At 49.3% G+C, this 22,910-nt stretch overlaps 5 protein-coding genes across 5 annotated transcripts; 3 read left to right on the top strand and 2 right to left on the bottom strand.

The window, feature by feature from the left end:
• Positions 1–207: 207 nt before the first annotated feature.
• Positions 208–889, bottom strand: PtA15_11A613 (uncharacterized protein; the record flags this gene model as incomplete). The annotated part of the gene is made up of 3 exons (XM_053161540.1): positions 208–403; positions 482–670; positions 840–889. The coding sequence occupies 3 exons, from the start codon at positions 887–889 to the stop codon at positions 208–210; spliced, it is 435 nt and encodes a 144-aa protein (XP_053025476.1).
• A 6,024-nt stretch (positions 890–6,913) lies between these two features.
• On the top strand, positions 6,914–7,994 carry PtA15_11A612 (uncharacterized protein; the record flags this gene model as incomplete). Its single annotated transcript, XM_053161539.1, has 3 exons — positions 6,914–7,034; positions 7,136–7,630; positions 7,714–7,994. The coding sequence occupies 3 exons, from the start codon at positions 6,914–6,916 to the stop codon at positions 7,992–7,994; spliced, it is 897 nt and encodes a 298-aa protein (XP_053025475.1).
• Positions 7,995–9,870: 1,876 nt separating this feature from the next.
• On the bottom strand, positions 9,871–11,304 carry PtA15_11A611 (uncharacterized protein; the record flags this gene model as incomplete). The annotated part of the gene is made up of 2 exons (XM_053161538.1): positions 9,871–9,938; positions 10,008–11,304. The coding sequence occupies 2 exons, from the start codon at positions 11,302–11,304 to the stop codon at positions 9,871–9,873; spliced, it is 1,365 nt and encodes a 454-aa protein (XP_053025474.1).
• A 2,314-nt stretch (positions 11,305–13,618) lies between these two features.
• PtA15_11A610 (uncharacterized protein) lies at positions 13,619–18,636 on the top strand (the record flags this gene model as incomplete). Its single annotated transcript, XM_053161537.1, has 10 exons — positions 13,619–13,659; positions 13,745–13,844; positions 16,760–16,787; positions 16,849–17,291; positions 17,367–17,573; positions 17,636–17,775; positions 17,851–17,935; positions 18,016–18,159; positions 18,231–18,311; positions 18,391–18,636. The coding sequence occupies 10 exons, from the start codon at positions 13,619–13,621 to the stop codon at positions 18,634–18,636; spliced, it is 1,515 nt and encodes a 504-aa protein (XP_053025473.1).
• Positions 18,637–21,702: 3,066 nt separating this feature from the next.
• On the top strand, positions 21,703–22,818 carry PtA15_11A609 (uncharacterized protein; the record flags this gene model as incomplete). Its single annotated transcript, XM_053161535.1, has 5 exons — positions 21,703–21,760; positions 21,843–21,914; positions 22,027–22,086; positions 22,161–22,418; positions 22,496–22,818. 5 exons carry the CDS (start codon positions 21,703–21,705, stop codon positions 22,816–22,818), a joined length of 771 nt encoding a protein of 256 aa, XP_053025472.1.
• Between the last annotated feature and the right edge of the window lie 92 nt (positions 22,819–22,910).

Below are 22,910 nucleotides of genomic sequence, written 5' to 3'. Positions count from 1 at the left end.
GTCGACTAGTGGCTGGCCTGAGGGCAATCGAGAGGAAGGCACTGGTTGGGCAATATCCGCGGCGGCTGGACTTTCAAGGGTATTTGGGGGCCGCAGGGGCACAGGAAACATGTGCGGCGGGCCGGTTTGGCCCACCGGGGCCTCTCAGTGGATGACCATGGATGCATACATGGGGGGGATTGATTGGTATTGCATTCTAGTAATATATCATGGGGTGAACAATGTAGAGAGAGACACATGAGGGGGGGGGCAGATGGGGTTAGGGGAAGCATCTGCCATTTCCACAGTGAGGGTGGCCACTTCCTTGGCGGTTGGGCAGACACAATCGGCCCAGTTAATGTCTTCCAACATGGGACTGGACCCAAAAAAGGCCTCGTCCTTCTGGCAGACGAGGCGGGCCCATCTGTAAAGGGGGAGGGAGGTCAGGACTCCAAGCAGGCAAGAAACGGGGGGGGGGGGGGGGGGGGGGGGGGGCACGTACAAGAAGGGCTTGCAATGTGGACATGACAACAATGGCCCGTTTTGGCTGAGGTCGCCTCTGGATATTGACTTAGTCACGCCTGCAATGGCGCGTAACTGTTCGAAGAGATTGGCGGTGAGGGTGTTGACGACATCAGTGAGTTGTCGCCAAGCACCCTTGGCACCTTCGACGACTGCCTGCCCGCCTAACCTAACTAATGATCGGGAAAAAGGATTAGCAGAAGCGAGACGGCTGGGTATGCTAGTAAAGGGCTTACCTTCCTTTCTGACCTATAAGTGATGTTGATTGGGAATAAAGTCAGATTTCCTATTCACTGTGCAGCAGTCATGGAAAATGGAAACCGTACCTGTACACTTACCTAGACACCCTTGTCACTTCCCCAGCAAAACACCTCAGCTGTTGGACCATTCCGTTGAGAGGGGGCGGGGGTCACAGAGCTGAGGAAAGGGGGCGGTCACGGAACTGAGGGAAGGAAGGGGTGGGGCCGGGAAAAACTGGTGGAGCCGTGGGAGACCTGCCTACCGACCGGGGTGCAATTGCGGCCGGTTTCATAGGCCCCAGCCAGTTAGGTCAAGAGGTGATGATGACAAGTTTGCAATGCCAGCTGCGGACTGCGGGTCTTGTGTGCACAATGGCCGCGGCACATCGGGCCGCTGAGTCAGGCCGTTGGGCCTCGACGTGGCTGTTCCAGAGACTGCATTTGGCGTCAGCAACAGGCAGGAACCCATCAGATGGATGGGACTTGCATGCTCCTGAATTGAGAGGAATGGGCAATTTGGTCCCAGTGGGTCCGAGCCCCTGAAAGAAGGATGGCCAAGCACCGGTTCAGGTCTCAGCCGCCACGATCATGTAAGGGAACCGGGCGACCCAAAAGGGGGGGGGGGGCAGGGTGCCCTTGAAAGGATGAATAACCTCCCCGGAGTTGGGAGGGTTGGGTAATTGGGTGCAAGGAGGCCTGAGGCATTGAAATATGGGCGGGCGGCGGATCAGCTTGCAGATCCTCCTATGAGAGAGCGCAGATATGTATGGAGTGGTCAGATCACCCTCAGAACGGATGGGCCGTATAAGGTACTTGATACAGCGCCTACAGCGCCTGAGGCATCTGGGTGAGGTGCGACCCTTGGGCTTGCTTGGTGACCCCAAGACACATTGCTGAGGCCTCAGGGCTGCCTTTGTGAGGAAGGTGGGACCCTTGGGCTTGGCGACTCCGGGACAAACCACCGAGGCCTCAGGGATGCCATTGTGACGGAGCCCAATGGCCTCGCCGCCGGGACACCCGCAAGTACGCCTACTTGTTGGCGGCATGGGGCCGCCTGCGACCCCAGAGCGCCGGACAGCTGACACACCGGATTAGCCGTCAGCCCTGCCGGTCTGTCACAGTGACACCCCACCGGGACGGCCCTATGGCGCCTAGCCTGGGGGTGCCCCCATGGCGTACATGAGGGGACGTCCAATAATGGTGGTGTCCCGGTGTACAACAGGAGGGGCGCCAGCGTGACTGGGGGTCATTGTGGCGCACTCCTTGGCGTCTGTACTGCGGGGGCGCCGTCTTGACGGTGAAATTTTTTCCTGATCTGCCCCGCTGTGTACGTGGTCCACTCACAAGATGAAAGAAAGCACATCCTTGGGTAAGGTTAGAGAATGTAAAAAGGTACCCGTTGCTAGGTACCTGGCACCGCTGTAAGACTCAAAAGTGGTAATGAAACCCTTTTGCTGAATGGTGAAGGGTATGATGGAGTTGCAAGCTCTGCCCTTCTGTTATCAGTCAACAAGACCCACCAAGCTCAGCTTGGCAAGTTTTATTAAGTGATAGGTCTGGTCTGTTCCAGATGAAATCTGTTTGACTGGCAACGTGTAAGTGTTTTAATTACTTTGTTATAAGGGTTGAATTAGGGTCAGCCTAAATGCACTCCAAAAAAATCCCAAAAGCACTCCAAAAGTGAGTGTATGGAGTGTGCACTCCAATGATTGTTGGAGTACAGACTAGAGTACTCCAACTCGATTGGAGTGCAGAACCGGGGACTCAAGAATCTTTGGAGTGCACCACAAAGAACTCCAGTGGCCAGGAAATGTAATGAGTGCCCATGAGTCTCACTCCATCAGATTGGAGTGCATTCCCCTAGCACTCCATTCCTGATATTTCTCCTCCTCAAAAGGGGAGTGCAGTACTGTGCACTCCAGCCAGAGCTGGAGTGCCTACAACTTCAACCGGGCTATGTACAAACACACCCCACTTGATCCTCCTGATATCCATGACCGGTACAGACCGGCATTGAGCGGATTAACATCTCCTCTCAATGACCGGTCTGTACCGGACCGCCGGTCATTGAGGGAAATCACACCTCTCGATGACCGGTCTGTGCCGGTCATCAAGGGGAGTAACATCTCCTCTTGATGACCGGTCTGTGCCGGTCATCCAGGGGAGTAACATCTCCTCTCAATGACCGGTCTGTGCCGGTCACCGAGGGGACTCACACCTCTCGATGACCGGCGCGGACCGGTCACACCTCCCGATGACCGGCACAGACCGGTCATTGAGGGGACTCACACCTCGATGATTGGTCACCACCGGTCATCGAGGCTAATAACACCTCCTCTCGATGACCGGTCATCACCGGTCATGGAGAGGGCTCACACCTCTTGATGACCGGCACAGACCGGTCATTGAGAGGACTCACACCTCTTGATGACCGGCACAGACCGGTCATTGAGAGGACTCACACCTCTCGATGACCGGTCACCACCGGTCATTGAGAGGACTCACACCATCTCACACCTCTTGATAACCGGTGATGACCGGTCATCGAGGTGAGTCACATCTCTTGATGACCGGTCTGTGCCGTTCATCGAGAGGAGTAACATCTCCTCTCAATGACCGGTCTGTGCTGTTCATCGAGAGGAGTAACATCTCCTCTCAATGACCGGTCTGTGCCGTTCATCGAGAGGAGTAACATCTCCTCTTGATGACCGGTCAGACCGACCGGTCATCAAGAGTAGCACCTCCCCTTGATGACTGGTACACACCGGTCATCAAGAGGTGTTATTACCCTTGATGACCGGTCTGACCGGTCATCAAGAAATGTGACTCACCTCGATGACCGGTGATGACCGGTCATTGAGAGGCGTGAGTCCCCTCGATGACCGGTCTGACCGGTCATCGAGAGGAGTGAGTCCCCTCGATGACCGGTCTGACCGGTCATCGAGGGGTGTGAGTCCTCTCGATGACCGGTCTGACCGGTCATCAAGAAATGTGACTCACCTCGATGACCGGTGATGACCGGTCATCGAGAGGTGTGAGTCCTCTCGATGACCGGTCTGTGCCAGTCATCGGGAGGTGTGACTGATGACCGGTCCGCGCCGGTCATTGAGAGGTGGGAGTCCCCTCGATGACCGGTAAAGACCGGTCATCGAGAGTAGCACCTCCCCTCGATGACCGGTACACACCGGTCATCGAGAGGTGTGACTGATGACCCGGCCGCGCTGGTCATCGAGAGGTATGAGTCCTCTGGATGACCGGTCGTGTGCCCCTTGATGACCGGTCCAGACCGGTCATCGAGAGGTGTGATTGTGGGCACTACAAAAAAAAGGAGACATTGGAGTGCACCCCAATGCACTCCATTTGGTATTTGCCAGCTGGAGTGCAAAGCCAAAATCCTCCACTGAAAAGGTGGAGTGCTTGGGCTTGCACTCCATTTTTTTTGGAGTGTATCTAGCTGCACTCCCCTATTTTGGTCAATTTTGGAGTACCCAGTTGTGTACTCCAATAAACATGGAGTGCCCATCTGGGGACTCCATGTTTTGGGAGTACAAAATCAAGGCACTCCAACTTTTTTGGAGTGCTGGCCCCCCAAAGCCAAAAATTTGGAGTGCATGAAGTAAAAGTTTGGAGTGCATTTAGGCTGACCCTTGAATTATTGTTATAAGGGTTGAGTTGTTGTTATAGGGGTTTTAGGATTTGAGTGTGGATGAGTGTTGGTTGACTTGTGAGTTCTGGGTGATGAACTGGGGAGCAGGCCACTGGGGGTGGAGAGAGCTCCTTTTATAGACAAAAGTGGAGCCCCAAAGGGGCTTGTGGGTTAGGGTTTCAGCTAATCTAGACAACAGGGTGAGGGATTTTAGCTGGTGGGAGTAGATAAAAATGATGTCATAACCCCTCAGGGGTGCATGAATGGTGTCAGAATATACCACAGAACATTCTAAATATGCCAGGGGTTCATACATGATGTCAGAATATAAAACAGAACATTCTAACACATGCATAAGGTGACAGTAGACCGCATGAGCTGTCATACAGGGGGAATTAGTGTATACACAAAGTCTGAGGCTGCAGAAACAGTGTAAATGATGTCATACTATGTATATAAACGAGTGTATTTAGCTAATATGTAATGAGTGTAGCCTGACAGGGAGAAGTATGTTTGTATCCTGTGATATGTATAAGTGTACTACTGTGAAACTTGGGTTGAAGCAGGTGACAGCTGGGTTACTGGGGCTGGCCATGTGATAGGTGTCCATGAGGTGTAACTTCTTATCCAGCGGGGTTGTAATGACCGTTCCAGTGGGGACTAGGAGTGAAATTGGCCGTAGAATCCATTTTTGGGGTCCATTTGATGGTATCTTGAGGCCTTTTATGAGTAATTGTGTGGCATAGAAAAAACGTTTTTATTTTTCCACTTTTCCGTCTACCACACCGCCTGGCGGGTACCGCCCGCACCCGCCCAGCAGTGCCAGGTGCCCGTTTTTTGGCAAAAAGTGGTGCGGTACCCGGTTACCTCCCCCAAGTACCGCTCATCCCCGGCCGGGGAGCCGGGTACTCCGGCACGCGGCCACCTTTGGCCGGCCATCAAGGGGATCAGTTACTCTTCTCAACGGTTGGCAGGGGAGCATGTCCTCTTCTCAATGCCATTGAGAGGATTTAAACATTCCCTTGATGGCATCAAGAGGGATGGACTCCCATTGGTGCCATTGAGGGGAGTACAAACTCCCCTGCATGGGATTGAGGGGGTTTTGTACTCCCCTCAATGTCATCGAGAGGAGTACACCCCCACTCCCTCCATACCTCTCAATAACAAGGGGATTGCACCCTCTTGATGAAATCGAGGGGGGTTGTGTACTCCCCTCGATGTCATCGAGAGGACACACCTCACTCAATTCCATCGAGGGGAGCGCATCATCCCCTCAATGACCAAGGGGAATATCTAGAGACTAGAATACATATCCCCTCGATGGCATTGAGGGGATTATATCTTCCTCGCGATGCCATAAAGGGGAGTGTTTCCCCCATCAATGTCATCATGCACTTGTCTCTGCCGGCCATCAAGAGGGTAGTAAGTCTTCATGCCCTCCCTTTGGGGCTTGGGAGTGAGTTGTGATAGAAAAAAAACTGGCTGGTACTCGTGGTACCCGCCTAAAAGACCGCTGGTACCCGCCTGGCGGTGCCGGGTGCCCGTTTTTCTCAAAAAACGTGTGGGTACCGGCGGTGCAACCGGTACCCGGGTACGTTTCGACATTCTCTAGGTAAGGTACTTACTGCTGGATCAAAGAGTTTATTTGACGCTATTGAGGTGCTTTGTCCAGATTTGTTCAAACCCGGAAGGTTTGCCTCTTGCAATCTATTCATTGAAAGTGTGCTGGATCCGAGCAAGACTAAATGTGGAGTCCTGCGAACCCTCTTTTTGGTTGATGAGCATCGTGTATTTGCCTGTGCTCGCCACCATAGCCAAGTCAATCACTCCAGAGGTAACAAATTGTTGATGGTTTTGAGAATAACAAATTTGATGTTTGACTCAAATTCAATCAGTCGTGCCGACCCCGCGGAGCTCATTACACTTTGGTCAACCAATGGTCTTACCGGGTCAAGCGGTCTACACTGTTGAGATTGCCTTGCTGAACCAAAGAAGAAAGGAACTTGAAAAACAAAGAAGATTGAACCCGCATCCCTAGTAGCACCTCAGACTTTGGAACAATTGTCAGTCATTTGAACTCTGGAGGACGCCAAACCACCCGCGCATCTACATTTCCACATTGAGACAGCTACATTACCTGAAGAAGAATACCAGAAGAAGTTCATGAGCGAGATGAACTGGCCTTTAAAGATCACGGTCTTTGGGGAGGAATATACCTTAATATCTCGCGGATTTTTTGGCCATTCACATTATTGGGGCAAGGTTCTACGTTACGCTAACGGTCTAATGGGGGTTTGGAGGCATGATGACCAACTGAACGCGGGAAGGGCATATATGCTTTACCCCATTCCTGGGAGTATCAGTTGAGCTCAAGACAACACCAGCTGGCTCATCTACTCGCGTTGCTGGACCCCGGAGGAGGCTGCCTTTTTCAACAAGGGTACCAGTCAAATCTTGAAGGACAACCCACAGTTCCCTAACAACATCCCTTTTACAAGGATGCACTTGATTTTGACAGTTGCCTATAATGGCGAGCTGCCTCATAACCCATCAGCTGGGGCCGCCCCTCAAGGTAAGCGTTCAAGTTGCTCAAATTCCCCCCAATTGCCCTTGGCTGAACTCTTGCACCGCTTGCTTACTCCCCGAATGTTAGATGAGTTGGCTAGGAACGATCTGGGTGGTCCCAATGCGCAGGGCCCTGTCCAATCATTGAAGATTAGGATTTGACGGCCTGCTATCACGGCTCCAGCGGCTGAGATTTCACCGATGAAGGGAGATCAATTAACATTGGCTCCAGCCCCATCTGAGTTTTCTGCTTCCAACCCGGCTCTGGCGGTGCGGTTCGCCCCAGCAAAGCGTGGCCGTCCCCCTCGCAAGGTCCCCGCTGCGGCTCCAGCCCCAGCTGTGTCATTGGACATATCCGCTTCATCCCTGGCTCCGGCGGTGCAGTTCGCCCCAGCGAAGCGTGCCCGTCCCAGTAAGGCTATATCCTCATCGCCTGCCCTCGCTGCGACATTCAATAATCCCCCAGCCAAGCGCATCCGTCCCAATAAGGTTGAGGCCGCATCCCAACCTGTTGCCCAGGCTTTGCTCGTTGGTATTCTCCCAGCAAAACAAAAGGGTGGCTGTCCCAAGAAGGCCGCACAAGTGAACACCACAATCACTTTTCGTCCGGAACCTTTGAACGGTGCTGATTGGGAGTGTATCCAAGCACGGTCTCAGGCCTACTGGAAAGATTGTACAGGTAATGGGAATTTTGTTGAGAAGCAATCTGCGGGGCTTAGTTTACTGATTTTTCTGTTTTTCTCTCTTTGTTTGACTTGCAAGACAAAGGCGGCGGGCCTGGATTGACGCCAAATCCGACTCGGCCGGCCGCTCCTCCTCCACCTGCACCTACTATTGACAAGCGTTTCCGGCCGATCAAGAGACAGCCAACCGAGCAATCGACTGCAAAACAGGACTTGGCAGACTCGGCAGCCCACAACGAGGAGCTGCTCTCGGGCTCCACAGCGGCAAGCAAGGTTATTGCCCATTGGAAGAACCGTCAGGCTCCTGTTGCCAATGTCAAAGCAAAGCGGGTGGGTAGGAAGAATCCTGGGAAGGCTTGATTCTTAATCTAGCCATAGCCATTTTTTTCCTTTCCTGCCTGCCTGCTTTTTTGTTGTCTCTCGAGTTGAGTCAAGGTGTCTTGAGTCGAGGCGAGGTAACTGTTGGTATTTTTGTCTCTGTTTCTTGGCAATTGCTATCTTTCCCTTCTCACAATGTCAAGCGGTTAGCATGTGAAATTGCATGTGAAGACCATTTTTGTTAATTTTGCACGGTATCTTCTTTACAGCGGGGGTGCCTTGTAAGGCCGACGCTTGTAATTTTAATTGATTGGTCTTGATTTTCAACTTTTACATTGGTTAATTTTACATGGCTTTACTATGGAGGCGCTGGACCGACATGTCGGACAGCTTTTTAGTTTCACTTTTTTTATTTTTATTTTTAAAAAACAAGAAACAATATTTGTTACTGGGAACAAAGCGGGAGCAAAGTAGCCCTTGAGACCGCCTTGCTCGGTCCCTGTACAACTGTAGGCACTTCCTTCCGTGACAAGGGGCGCTGTGTATTCCAGCGTAGTCACGTGCCAGTGGAAGTACACCAGCCCTTGGTCCCTGCCTGCCCTTTTGCGCCCATATGTACCAGATCACACTGTGCACTATGGGGTCTAGCGCCAGAGTTGTCGCTTCCTTTTGGGTTACGCCTGCTCCCGGAGGACCTCGTCGCTTCCTTTGGGGTTGCGCCTGCTCCGCGCCATAGTCGTCGTTTCCTTTTGGGTTGCGCCTGCTCCCGGAGCACCCGCTTCGCTGACCTCTCCTCCCTTACCAACGTTGCTCGGCCAAGAGATCCCTCTTGGGCGAGCTCTAGCCAAAGCGAGGCCCTTGGGAGGAACATTCTCAGCGGACCGGGGATCAAACCTCCCTCTGACCCCCCAGGCGCCGCGGCACGGCGCCGAAACTGTGAGCAGAAGGATGCATTACCCATGGCTCAAGCAAAAGTGACCGACCACCCGGTCCCCAGTGAGTCCAGGTCAGAATGGATATGTGTCTGTGCACCGGGTGGATAATGTCCCAGTGCAAACATAGATACAGGGTGTGATTCCACCTGAAACATAGAACTAAACAAATGGCGAGCTTCATGACTTCATGTTTACAGCTGATCCCTATTCTTGAGGAGATAAGATACATGCAACGCAATCAGATACATTTGTACCACAAGACTCCTACATAGCCTGATACCTTATAGATGTGATCACGTAACATATCTTGGCTGATATGTACTACGAGTACATGAGTTACATCGGTCTGGAGGGATCAAAAGAGTTCAAAGATGACTGGAGCGGAAACAGAAGAACGAGAAAATGAGCCAGAAATTTTAGTTTTGAGACATGGTTGGCTGTGAATGTCGGCTCAGTAGCCATACTTGGCCAGGAATTTCGGCTCAGAGCCATGGTGGCTATTTTGTCTTGCCGGAGGCGCGATCGGAGCGACATCAGAAATGGCCAGATTGTCGCTCTGAAAGCATGACAATGGCCGCTCTGTCGGTTCATTTGTCCATTTTGTCGTGAATTAGCCGGCATTTCACAAAAAAAAAACTATTTTGGCCATTTTTGTCGGTCCAGCGCCTCCATACTTTACAATGTAAAGCATTAGATTGTAATTTTTACGTTTGTGTGCCCAAGCGTACACTTTTACATGGTATGCTTTGCATACCAGATTCAACATGGTACCACATTTATCAAAATCAATGTAAAATTAATTAATTGGCGCAATTTTTCTAATTTTACATGGTTGAGGTTTTACATTGCACTGGCGATGTAAAAGATAGGATGTAAAATTCGACATCCCCTTTAAAAACAGGCAAGACGAGAATTTTCTCGAAAGAGATGTAAGCTGTCTGTGCGGGCTCGACTGTTCTTTCAGTTCGCCAGCGAACTTGCTTTTAAACGTCCTTATTGCATTGGGTATCCTTGAGAGGTTTGCTAGAAGAAGACTTGTACCGAAAAAGTGCTGAGATTTTGGGCGGAAGGTCAATTCAAGTTGAACAATCCATTCAAAAGTGGTGGATATTAGGCTTACTAGCAGGATCGATATTGTTTCTACTATCTTGCTGGTTGAGCGTTTTATCCACCCATTTCCCTTCACTTTTCAAGATTCTTTCCGCTACGCTATCCACCAACAATCCTTTCCAGTTACTTCCTTTACCGCTTTGAATATCGCTTTGTAAAACTTTTGATTGGTTGATAATGGTGGGCTCGATTGAGAACGAGTTCAATCCTAGCTTGATAAAGGTAGGAATCGCAGTATCAACTGGCGTTTGAAATGAAGTCCAGGGATCGTTGTAAAGCTCCAGAAGCTTTTTCGATCCAAGAGATGACACGGCATAGCCATGCAAGCAAAGCGGTTCGGTAGATTTGTGGAGGTTAGGGTGACCGAATTGGGGCTCTGGAGAGAACGCTGTCAGCTTATTGTCTGTACAACAGCCCATAATAGTCAGTACCTTATCATCTGACTCACGAATAAGTTCATGGCCCCAGCAATGACCTAAGAATACTGTCTCCCAGTCCACGGGCAAATGCCTCTCGATTGATCTCCATCGACGTTCCAGGTCCCATTCCATATCCACGTCATCTTCTAAAATTAACGCGCTATCTTCTCCACTTTCTTGGATCATGAGAAGGACCCGTAGATGATTGTAATAAGTTGAAACTGTTGCCGGATTAATTTGTCTTTGAAGCATTTTTTCTTGAGGATCCCACATTTCAGCTGTAATGTTGAAATCCGGGTTGCTGCTTGTCAAGGTGTAGTGATCGGAAACTGACCAAAGATACTCAACCCAGTCTTTACCATCAAATTCTGGACGCGCTGCTGCAAGAGAAGGAAGTTTGATGTTCCGCAGAGAGTTCTGGTTCGCCGTATGTCCATTGTTCACCGTCAGCCAGACTGATCCAGCACCCATGCCCCCGATGCTTTCTTTCTCCAAGCCGCTATATCGAGACATCAGTTCAAGTTTTTTCTTGCGAACTTCGGAGGCCCGCTCTCCAATCCATCCTATTACTGGGTGGTCCTTAGATATCGCATCGACAAATGTGATTTTGACGCCAAGAGCGGCGGAAATCTTGGTCATCGTTTCACGCCTGTCTTTCCGATTCGGCAGAGAAATGCAGTAGATATGTCCGAATCCAAGGGTAGCGTGATGTTGGTTGAAGTTTTCCGGGGAAGTAGTTTCCTCTAACAATCTTCGATAATCCAGAGTATGGTCCATTGAAATTTGAGAAAATGATATGTCTGGTAAGGGCGAGTTGAAGGCCTCAGAGAAGATGCGCCGCTGTGGTAGTGATTTGAGTGGTCCACGAATACGATACATTACTAGCATAGATGTAGCTAGAAGCGTCAGCATAAATCCTAGGATGTACCTCCAAATATGGACGTGCTTTGATGGAAAGAGACTCCACGTTCGCTGCAAAGTTGGATAAAGCATGACTGGATGGATATAGAGTACCAAGGCCAAATGTGTGGTCGTATAGCTGATGAAGACTTGATTCTTGAGGAGACGCACCGAAGAGTGTTCAATTCTGAGTACATATAGCGGTGGCAACGGTGTTGTACTCGCTGCTTTTATGTCCAACCTACTGAATACTATCAAATAGGTCTTTGACCTTCTGGCAAGTCGTCATGCAAATGGACATAACCGATTCACTTTCGGCAGGCGCGTGTTCTCAGGAGCCCGTCGGCGCTGCCCTGGCGCTGAAGCCAGGTGAAAACTAGTCTCCGATTCGGCTGTCTTCAACAATAAAATCTAACTAGAACCAGCCCTTCGTCATCGGAACTTTATCCAACTATGCAGCGAACGTGGAGTCTCTTTCCATCAAAGCACGTCCATATTTGGAGGTACATCCTAGGATTTATGCTGACGCTTCTAGCTACATCTATGCTAGTAATGTATCGTATTCGTGGACCACTCAAATCACTACCACAGCGGCGCATTTTCTCTGAGGCCTTCAACTCGCCCTTCCCAGACATATCATTTTCTCAAATTTCAATGGACCATACTCTGGATTATCGAAGATTGTTAGAGGAAAATACTTCCCCGGAAAACGGACAGGACAACCACAACATTGCCGTCCTTTCCGTTTGCGTGCAAACGGACAGGACAGCTCCAAAATGTCTTTCCTGTCCGTTCCCTCAGAAGGAGCGCACCAGGTAATCCATTTTGTTGATCTTCTGATGTTTAGTTCTTCTCAAAGTGTGTATCACTAATCATGACCACACATGAATGGAAGATTGGTTTACATTCATATAAAACATTCTTGAATTGATAGTAGGGATTGGCAAACATTAAAACAAAATTAATATATTAGAAATATCCCAATAATTAGGGGGTTTACAATTGAAATTTGTAAAACTTTAGATTCCATTTTAAGGTGTTTATGAAAAACCTTTAGCCTGACTGAGAACTGATTTTTGGTGTCAGTCACACATTTTATTTGTGAGGTTCACCCAAACAATAGTGCCACTAGGATGGCTAGCAAGTTTTTGCACCTAGGTGTGCCACACAAATAAAATCAAACATTGATTCATGCAGTTTGAGTTAGCCAAGACCTTTTTGGTGCATCATATAAATCCTGCAGTCTTACGCAATGGAAAGATGATTGAAAGAAGGCTTTATTTTGCTTAGTATACACATGCCACCAAGCTTGGTTTGTGTGCAAAGTGTGTGAAAAGGGACATAACTTCACACTTATTTGCCATTTGCACTCAAATGGACAGGACTCCTTTTCATGTCAGTTTGCACACAAAAGCAACACACTCATCTGCCACATATTCTATTTACGTGCAAACAGACACATCAACACACTCCATTGGCTTCTGTTTGTGATATTGGGCACAACAAAACACACATATTCCGGCTGTGTGAAGACAGGCATGTTGCTATGTGCATGGAAATGGACAATCAACACATTAATTTGCTACTTCTATTTGCGCGCAAGCAGACACAACACATCCATTTGCGCGCAAGCGCAGACATTCTTTTTTGCACCAGCAAAACCTGAACGTATTTGCAGGTTTTGGGCTGGCCCATTTGCCCCGGCCGCAAGCTAACCATATTTTTGCCAAATCCGCAGCTCAAGCCATGCGGATCAAACATCATGGAACATTTGACACCCACATTCTGTAATCCCAAAGAGGATCAATGCCGCAGCTCAAGGCATGCAGATTGAACTTCATAGAACATTTCATACCCACTTCTGGCCAAATTCTAATTCTGAACCACATTCTGGCCAATCAGTAAAGTATCTTCCCACCCCAGCTGCAGATTCTACCTCTGCCCGCCTCTCCCTCCGCTTCCCACCCTTTCACAAATTTTAGACCAACCCCTTCCAGCTCGTTATATTTGCTCTGACCCCTACTCACTCGCCTCCAACCAGCCCCAGTACATTGTACCTGCCTGCTGTTCCATCTTCCACCCACCCTGCACCGTTGCTGTTTCCCGTCCAGACCAATCCTACTACATCTAGATAGAACCAGTTTATCCTCAATGTAAATATCATTTATTGACAACTGTGTGGGACTATTCTGGGCAACAGAAGCAACTATCAAGTGTTTGTCCATCATCTTAATCTCATATTGGTTTAGCTACGTAATACTGATCTCCTCCATGTTTGGCTGATGTAGCTTTTGCGTGCACCATGTCTCAATTGTACGGAAATCCAGTCGGCCAAGCCCAAGGGTACTCACCTGAGAATTACCATAAGTTACTTACTTTGTTCTTATTCCCTCAAATGCTCCTGACAGCTTTTTCCCCTCACAAACAGACAGTCAAACCCACTCCGGCCAGCATGGCGCAAATTATTTGACCCCAACTGGGATCTACCCAATGGGAACCTTGCCTGGAGCCTGGATGAATCATCACTTGTCAGTGGGACGGACCTCAATGGCCCACCCAGCTCATGGTGCCCCCCTTCAAGCCCCAAATTTCCTCTCATGGTCACAGTGCCTCCCCCCACGACTTGCATGCCTTGCAATTGGCCAGACAATTCCCTAGTTCTTCCGCCCCCAACTTTTCCCCTGGCTCTCATTCCAACTACCTGGGTCAGATTGGGCCACGCGGCCCCCACCCTAATGTTTTGTTCCTTGAATCCCCATCTGAGCATCCCGCTTCCCGGAACCGAAATTTGTCGCAACACCATCCACAGCAGTTGCAGTACACCTACACTTCTCCACTTGCTGGCGCCATCAACTGGGGTGCAACCCCAGTCTGCAATCTCACAAAGACCGGTGTATGACCGGTCCGGCTACAAAAGGGGACTTGGCACAAATTTACCAAGTCCAAGACCCAGGTCTTTTGGGTCTTTTGGGTCTTCTGGTTTTCCCAGGGATTTTATTTTGCCTTCAAAAAAGGTGTCATGCAGTGACCTAGGCGAGGTTCTCAGGTATTGCATACTATGGAGTATGTAGGTGCCCACAGGTGGTTTCAGCATTAAGCTTTTTTTATAGTGTTTTTGATTTCACATATCACACTGTGCAACTAATAGCGGAGTAATTACAACTATATTTCTCTTGTTTTGTGGTGTTGTTGTCCTAACAGCGGTACAACATGTCATGAGGATGTTGGCAATCTGGATGGCATAAGGAAAAAGTAGAGAAATGAGGAAAGAAAATGATGAGAGAAAATGAAAGGCAATTGGATCCCAGGCAGAGGAAAGATGACCATGAGGAAATAAAGAAAAGAGGCTGAAGAGGGGAGATAACATAATCATAGAAAAGGGAATTGGTTTTGCCCTTACCCATTAGAAGAAGTGTTATGTCTAGAGGAGGGGCCATGCTCTATCCCACCATAGGTTGAGTTGAGTTTCTGGATAAGAGTGTCTAAATTTGTAGAGCTTGCGTGCCGAGCGGGTTGGTAGAGGCAATCTGGTTGCCGTCAAGCCGTTGCGGTCTTCAAGAGCATGGGGACCAGCATTAGAGCATTTCCACCGCGGGCGGTATTTTCGGGGCGCTAAAATTTGATCTCTTGCAGTGCGCAGCCAGTTTTAGCGCCCCAAACTGCTGCGGCATACACCGCGAGAGTCTGTAAAAAGTCATCCATTCTGACCTGGGCGCCGCGGGGAGACTGCGTAGCGCGTGTCAGGACTTTGCTGCGGAATGCCGACAGAGCCCGAAGGGGGGGGCGCGTGCCCCTCACGCGTGCGTAGGGTTCACAGCTCTCTCCTGCCGCACTTAGCCGCGGCCTACTCATAAGTCAGGCCTGGCCTGCCTTGATGGTTGCTTACATTCTGAGGGTCCCGGAAACCAGGGGGTGGCTTCCCAAGACCCTCGTGTGTGGGTCGGGGGAGGATGATCCCCGATCCTACGCGTTAAGCCTCTTATAATCAACTTCTCCCGGCTCAAGATTCCCAAGAGGGAAGTCTCGTCCGGGAGAAGCTCCCAAGGGAGGAGACAGCGTTGGATTGGATCCTCCCGAAGCATAGAACACCTGAGGGTGTTATGGCACAGGCGCTAGACCCCACGCTGGCGCATGGGTCTAGCTTTAGACTTATGATCAGCAGGGCGGGCGGGTGGTTGAGAAATTTTAGGCTCGGAGGATGGAGCAGTCTGGAAGGTGAGGAGGATGGGATTCGGCGGGAAGCGGAGTAGAGTGGGTTCTACGTAGAGAGCGCTGGGGGAAAGGAGCTAGGTCCAGGAGAGGGCCCTAGACCTTGAGACAAGAGGATCTCATCCAGGGGCATCGGCTTCCATTCTCCCCTTACCGCCCTGTACGGCCCTTAGCTCCAGCCGAGGCGCGTGGCGAGGCATTACGCCTCATCTGACATGCTAGATGGCACATGCCGTACAGGGCGCGGCTGGGCGGTCCCCATGGACTCCACCCACCTCCCGCTGCGCTCCCGGTAACAAACATGAAAGGCATGCGTCACCCCCGGTCCACTCCCCCGTCAAATCCACCCGGTTATCGAAGGGAGTTCTCTTGTTGATGATCGGAACAAAGCGGGTCGTTCCGGTCATCGTGGGGAGTATGTACCCCTCTCAATAACTGGAACGAACCAGCCATCGAGGGGAGTAAATATGTACCTCCCTTGATGCAGTTGGAACAATCCGGGTTGTTCCGGTCATCGTGGGGAGTATATACTCCCCTCGATAATTGGAACGAACCGGCCAACTCCCCTCGATGATCAGAACAGACCGGTTTGTTCCGGTCATCATGGGGAGTATCCTCTTGATGACCGAAAGGAACCGGACATCAAGGGGAGTATGTACTCCTCTCGATGACCGGAGGAACCAGCCATCAAAGGGAGTATCTACTCCTCTTGATGACCGGAACAAACGGGCCATTGAGGGGAGTACCTCTTGATGGCCGGCCTGCCTTGGCCATCATGTGAAGGGATTGTACATTTGGGGGTGTGAGCTGTAGTTTCACGAGGAGTTTGGTGTGTGAAAGGGAGTTGAGGTGGGGATGAATGAGTCCCTAGTGAGTCCCTCGGAGTCCCTACATGTAGGGACTCGAGGTCGATATTTAGGGACGGCCGTAAATTTTCGACACAAATAGCGCCCGCGGTGGGTCGGGTTGAGGCGGTAAACTCCTGAAATTTCCAACTAGGGCCCCGATTTAGGGCCCGCGGTGGAAATGCTCTTAAGCTTGAACAGGCTTGAACCAACAGCCTGGGAGCTGCATGCATATGCATGAGCCTGTGGGTCGCGCCGACTCACCGATCCCCCTTGCGGGGTTAGGGTTCAATGCCTTGCGCTTCGTTTGTTCAGGGACCGAGCCTGAATCTTGACACACCTCGTTATCTTCGTCGGGACTAAGGATGACTGAACAACAAGTGTCTCAGCAAAAATTATGGGGTGGCAGGTTCACAGGTGAGTAGTGTCTTGTCAAGTTTGGTCCCTGCCAGCTACGTGCTGACTGGCTTGGCCACAGGATCTACGGATCCTCTGATGCATGAATTCAACCAATCATTGTCTTACGACAAAAGAATGTTCAAGGCAGATATCAAAGGATCCCAAGCTTATGCGTTGGCGTTGAATGCGTCGGGGATCTTGAGCTCAGAGGAATTCTCTGCAATCCGAACTGGCTTGGATGAAGTTTTACAAGAATGGGAAACATCTACCTTCGTCCCACATGAAACCGATGAAGACATTCATACTGCTAACGAACGCCGATTGATGGAGAAAATCGGGAAAGTCGCTGGGAAACTGCACACCGGTCGCAGTCGAAACGATCAAGTCGCAACTGACATGCGGTTATGGCTGATGGAAGAGTGCGATAAACTTCTGAAATTCATGGAGAGTTTGATCAAGGTTATCGCAATCCGAGCACAAAAGGAAATCAGTGTTTTGATGCCTGGTTACACTCATCTCCAAGTGAGTCTACGATCGTCATCCAATAATAATCAACTGCTCGGCGATTTTCACTGATATCCTTCCTGCGGGATAAAGAGAGCCCAACCTATTCGCTGGTCTCACTTCCTGATGTCGCACGCCACAGCCTTGCTTTCCGACTTTAATCGATTGAAGTCTATAATTCCCCGAATTGCAACCCTCCCATTGGGATCAGGACCCCTTGCGGGGAATCCATTCAAAATTGATCGCCAGCTGTTGTTGGAAGCGCTTGGCTTTCAATCATTGTCAATCAACTCGATGCATGTAAGACGACCTTCTTCTCTACCTGCTTCGTAATCAACTAACGTGAAATTGCAACTGTCCAGGGGGTCTCGGATCGTGATTTCGTAGCCGAATTTCTCTTCTGGTGTACCATGACGATGGTACATGTTAGTCGTCTAGCAGAGGACTTGATCATCTATTCGTCGTCGGAATTCGGTTATGTTACCCTTTCAGATGCTTACAGGTTGGCAGCCTCGATGCATGTGAATAACCCTTTTTCTCCACATGCCTGATTTGAAGAAGCGGCTTTATATTACAGTACTGGATCTAGCATTATGCCCCAAAAGAAAAACCCGGATTCGCTCGAGCTTTTACGTGGTAAATCTGGAAGAACCTTTGGACAGGTACGTGTATATCTTGATGCATTCAATTGTTTCCCCACTAGTTAAAACCCCATTTCCTTCCGCTTATACGTTGGATTCAGCTCTCTGGCTTCTTGATGACATACAAGGGTCTCCCGGCTACTTATAACAAAGACCTACAAGAAGATAAGGAACCAATGTTTGATGCTGCCGACACCTTATCAGCCTCCATTCAAATTCTCGAGGGGGTCATGTCAACTTTGGAGGTTCGTACTGCGCTCTTTCAGCCTTCTAGACACCAGCACACATGAGTCCTGACATCTTCGCCTACAAATAGATCAATGCCGAGCGCATGCAGGCAGCTCTAACGCCCGAAATGCTAGCCACTGACTTGGCGGAATATCTTGTCCGCAAAGGAGTAAGCAGAGATAGTTATGAAACCTAACCTCAAAATATCACATTCAGCTGATACCTACTTTTGCATGCTCGAAAAAAAGATTCCCTTCCGAGAAACTCATCATGTTTCGGGCTCTGCAGTTCGTCTAGCCGAGCAAAAGAAAATCACTTTGGCAGAGATCACCCTACAGGAATACCAAGGGTTGTCTGAGCACTTTGCTGAAGACGTGTTTGAGGTTTTCAATTTTGAAACCTCAGTAGAGCGTAAAGACGTCAAAGGTGGAACGAGCAAAAGAGCGGTTTTAGAGCAAATCGATATCGTCTTGAACCAACTCAAATCTTCATAAACTGGTCGGTTGTTGGAAGCGAGCAAGCGTGTGTAAGGCTCTAACATCATTCTGTTGTGTTTTAGCTTTGCTCATATTGTTCTTGGTTGTATTTTTCCGATTGTTATTTCTTGAGTTTGTCTATATGTCTGATGTTCTTGTTATCCCAGAGTGTCTTTCCCTTTTTTGATTATTGTTTTTATATCCCCCAGATTCAAATTAATACCACTTCCTTTTAGTTTTACCACAAACCGCCCACGGATGCTAGCGTTAAGAAATTGTCGTTCAACAGTCGAAATAGCGCAGCGTAGCCGAAAGTCGCCACATGCGCGCTAGCAGCCAGTCTATGTAGCGTAGCCCCTTCAATCCGCTGAGTGATGCGCGCGAATCCCCTGCCGCAGTGGTTGTTGCGAATCCCCAGCCGTTTTTAACTTTTGGTCAGGTTCATTCAACCTTGTAGCATTCCTAACTCTTGGCTTGGCTCCATAGTCTCCACATCAACCCATCAAAGAGTACATGGCCAGATTAGTTGACGATGGAAGAGGAGTCCGAAATCCTTTCGACACCTCCCAAAATTAGACCGACCCCCGCAAATTCAGTCGTCTGCGTACCTCAAGCAGTCAACCTGAGCTTATACCAACTCAGAGTGATTCTCGAGTGCAACGTCCTCATCCTCACTTTCTTTTCTTACTCGCTTGTCTACCTCTACTATCTAGCCTGTTGTGGAGCCCTCACTTGTATTTAGATTACATAGTGGTTTTTACCCGATGACTCCTGAGCTACCACTTTCTAGCGGATTTGCGGTGCGCTAACGCTACGAAGTCTTCCTGCTACTTCTACGCTGCTTAGCACACTGAAAACCAAGATTTTTTTTTTTTCAGTTACTTTCATATCAAACACAATCAGGTCGGAGCCAACATTCTTTTCCTTGGCATTTCATCCTCTTCTAAGATATCTCCCTTCATCCTGCCTGAATCCTTCTTTGCCGCCCACACATTCAAACGGCTTGAATCAACAGGACCTCTTCAGTCTCTCCAACCCAGATACTTATCTACATGTCCCATTTCCAGTTACAATGATATATATGGCCATCTTCTAGTTTGGTAAGCAAGGATCATCAACCCAATTTCGGTCGATTTATCAATCAGTTAACCTTCACATTGTCCTTATTACCTGATACTGTGCCACTTTCGCTGATCTCTCGTTTCTAGTCACTGTTGGCATTTCATCTCTAGGCTGATTTATGCGTACTGCACCATCTCAAGTTCAGTCACTCTTCGATTTCTACTTTATATTTCACCTTTTTTGTCGCAGTATTCTGGTTGTCAAGATACTGTCAAAACCGTAATGCTTTAGCCAGCGCAATGTAGTACGGCGGCTCTTGGTGCCCGGTGCGCTGTGCTGGGCGGTTGGACGGCTTGCGCCCAGCGTTTGTGAAAAGCACTCTAACTTGGGGCATTTTGTAAGAGCTGGAAATGCATGTGGCGGAAAATTATGGATAATGATAAATTTTTATACTCTTACTACAGCCGGATCCAAATTCTAGTGATACCAATTACCAGTTGATAAGTAAGCTGGATTGCCAATCAATAGGTAAACTGGATACTGCCATCAAACAGTTCAGAAAATGGCAACTTACTGTAATTGGCTTTCCAGCCCTTCCAACCTACTAATTTTTAATGCAGCTTGCCATGTGAAAGTTTGCTTGTGTGCTCCGGCTCCTAATTTTATTCTATGTGAAACAGTAAATCTCGTTCCCCAAGTTGGCGGGGTTTGTACATACACACAAGTCCTTATCGCGTCTGAAATCAGCTACTACTAACACTTGAACTCTTCCTTTCCATCCTTCCCGATGCAACTACATAGAATCAATGTAACAGGAAGCGCAGGTCATGGAAGCGGGCATAATTGACTACATTCTACATGCTGCTGATTTGGTGGTCTGCTTTGGCATTTCGTCTTCACTTGACGAGATGAGAATGATGGGTTTGTTCGGCATCTGGTATGCTGGCCATTTTTTTAGAAGGGAGACTCAGTCTGGTGGTCTTGAAATAAAACTATTATTTTCCGCTCATTCCATTTTTTAAACTGCTCGGCTTTGAAGAGTGAACAACCTGTAATAACAAAACAAGTTGTACAAATGGACGGGTCCAGTAATGTGTCTACTGAGCAATCTTGAGCAATCATTCCTATCGAGAAAGCTCCAGCTATCTGACTTGAGTCTGAGGAAAATCAGGTGCTATGAATTGGTGGGGCGACTCGTTAAACAGCGCCGGGCGGGAGAAAAGCATGGATAGATAACTAGAAGCTTGGTAAGCTTAGCACATACGTAGAAATTCGACTGGCCTTGTCTTGGTTTCGGTTTTGTGTACAACTCCCTTTTGTTTGTTTTGTTCTCAACATAGCCATCTCACTCACTAAGATCACCTTTTGTCTAACACGACACTATCCATCCATTGGACTTCTGTTGAGTTTAAACGAACTAGCTCGCCGGAGAAACTCCTTTTCCTTTCACTACATTCAGAGCTGAGCACCGCTGTTGCAATGTATTACCACTGCTGAGCTGCTCAACTGTTATCGAACGGCCGCGTCTACAAAACCTTAACTAGTGCAATGATAATATCGCGGAGAGAATACCTTTGTTCTATCCGCGTTACCCCTAAAGTCGCGTTCGATTCAACGGGCCCTTTGTTGTAAGCGTTGCCTCACAGTACCAGCACAACTGAACCGAGTGCTGAGCCACTGCTGCAGCGCTTGCAATCTGCTCGCAGGCTCAGCAGCAGCTGCATTCTCTCTTATAAAAGAGAAAGCTTTCATCGCCCACCCCGGACTTTCTAGAATTTCTGCGTCGCCTGCTTTCCTCCCATCTACTCCCTCCCCTCACCCACCCCCCCCCCCCCCCCCCCCCCCCCACCCCTTCCGGGACTTTTAGGTAAATCTCACCTCTCCGCCTCCTCCCATCCCCTTCCTCATCTTAAATCCATAGAGAGAGAACCAAAAGCGCCTTCATCGTTTCTAACTCGCTTCTGAACTTCCTTTGCCTAGCTTCGCATCCTCTTTATTCCATATCTTTTTACGCGGTTCGCCATGGAAGAAACGATTGATGAAGACCTGCGAAAATTGGCAGATGCTTGCCGCGCTGAAAGTGTGTTCCTTTGAACTATATTGCCTTCAAACTTTCACACAACACTGATCTCACTTCTCTCCACAAACAACGCACCATGTAGCCATCGCCATGCTCTTAGCAGTCGACCCTCTGGAGTATGAGCACGAGTTTGACGGGGATGAAGAGCATACTGGTATGTTGGCTTTATATTTCATCCGAGTGATATCTTAGCCTTTGATGGATGAATAGTTTGCTGACATTCTTCCATCCCATTATTTTTTCTAATCTTCTCCCCCGGGCTAAAGTTATAGAGCCTTACGTGCCTATTGAAGATTTTGTCGGCTTGAGGGAAGGGTCCACTGATCGTGAGTCCTTTCTGCTGTCTTTTTGCAACCGGACAACGCTGATCAACTACTTCTATCCGCCAAAACCAATGCAGCTATGGCCTGCCCGAGCGAGTCGCTGGTAGACGAAGACGACTTCGAATACGCCCCCGCAGCAGACCCACTTCCTTACTTTCGCTCAGATGCATCTGGCAGTGGCAGTCAAGGTAATGATGTTTCAACTTGGTTTACTTTGGATGACAAGGCACTGATGGGAGCACTTTGCTTGCGATTCTTCAATGCCCCCCCCCCCCCTACAGAAGATGACTTTGAACCGACTGATTCAACTGAAGAGGCTTCAGAGGACCCCCAAGGTATGTCGGTTGTTTCAATTCTAGTGATCTTTCAGAGGGCGGGCACCGGGCTGACTTTGCCATACCATTCTGCAAAGGCTCAGGCTCTCCTAGCGATGCTGGTGCTCAGGATGGCGAACGAAGACGCAAGACCGCACGGTATGTGGCTGAAAGAGCCATGGATCACTACTGGCGCTACCACCCTACCACAGGACCGCAACATCCGGATGCCCTCCCTGTCCGTCACCCAAGAGCATTGACCTTGATCATGCGCGAACCCCCACCCGTTCCACGAGGGCTCGGAACACCAGCCACGCCGCGCGAAGGTGCCCGAGGTGTCCTTCGTACCCGAAGGAGGAGGGAGGACGATGATGACGACGCTGAGCAATCACGGCCCACATGCAAGAGAAGATTAGGTTGAATGCAAACCTCTTGTGAGTTTCTCTATTTCTTTCCTCGAGGATGAAAAACCCAAGAAAACTGATTATGTACATTACTCCGTGCCGGTTAACC

Source organism: Puccinia triticina, chromosome 11A, assembly GCF_026914185.1.
Source record: "Puccinia triticina chromosome 11A, complete sequence".
Taxonomy (NCBI): Eukaryota; Fungi; Basidiomycota; class Pucciniomycetes; order Pucciniales; family Pucciniaceae; genus Puccinia; species Puccinia triticina.
Note: the sequence above shows the minus strand (reverse complement) of the source record. Positions and strands in the feature narration are given on the sequence as shown.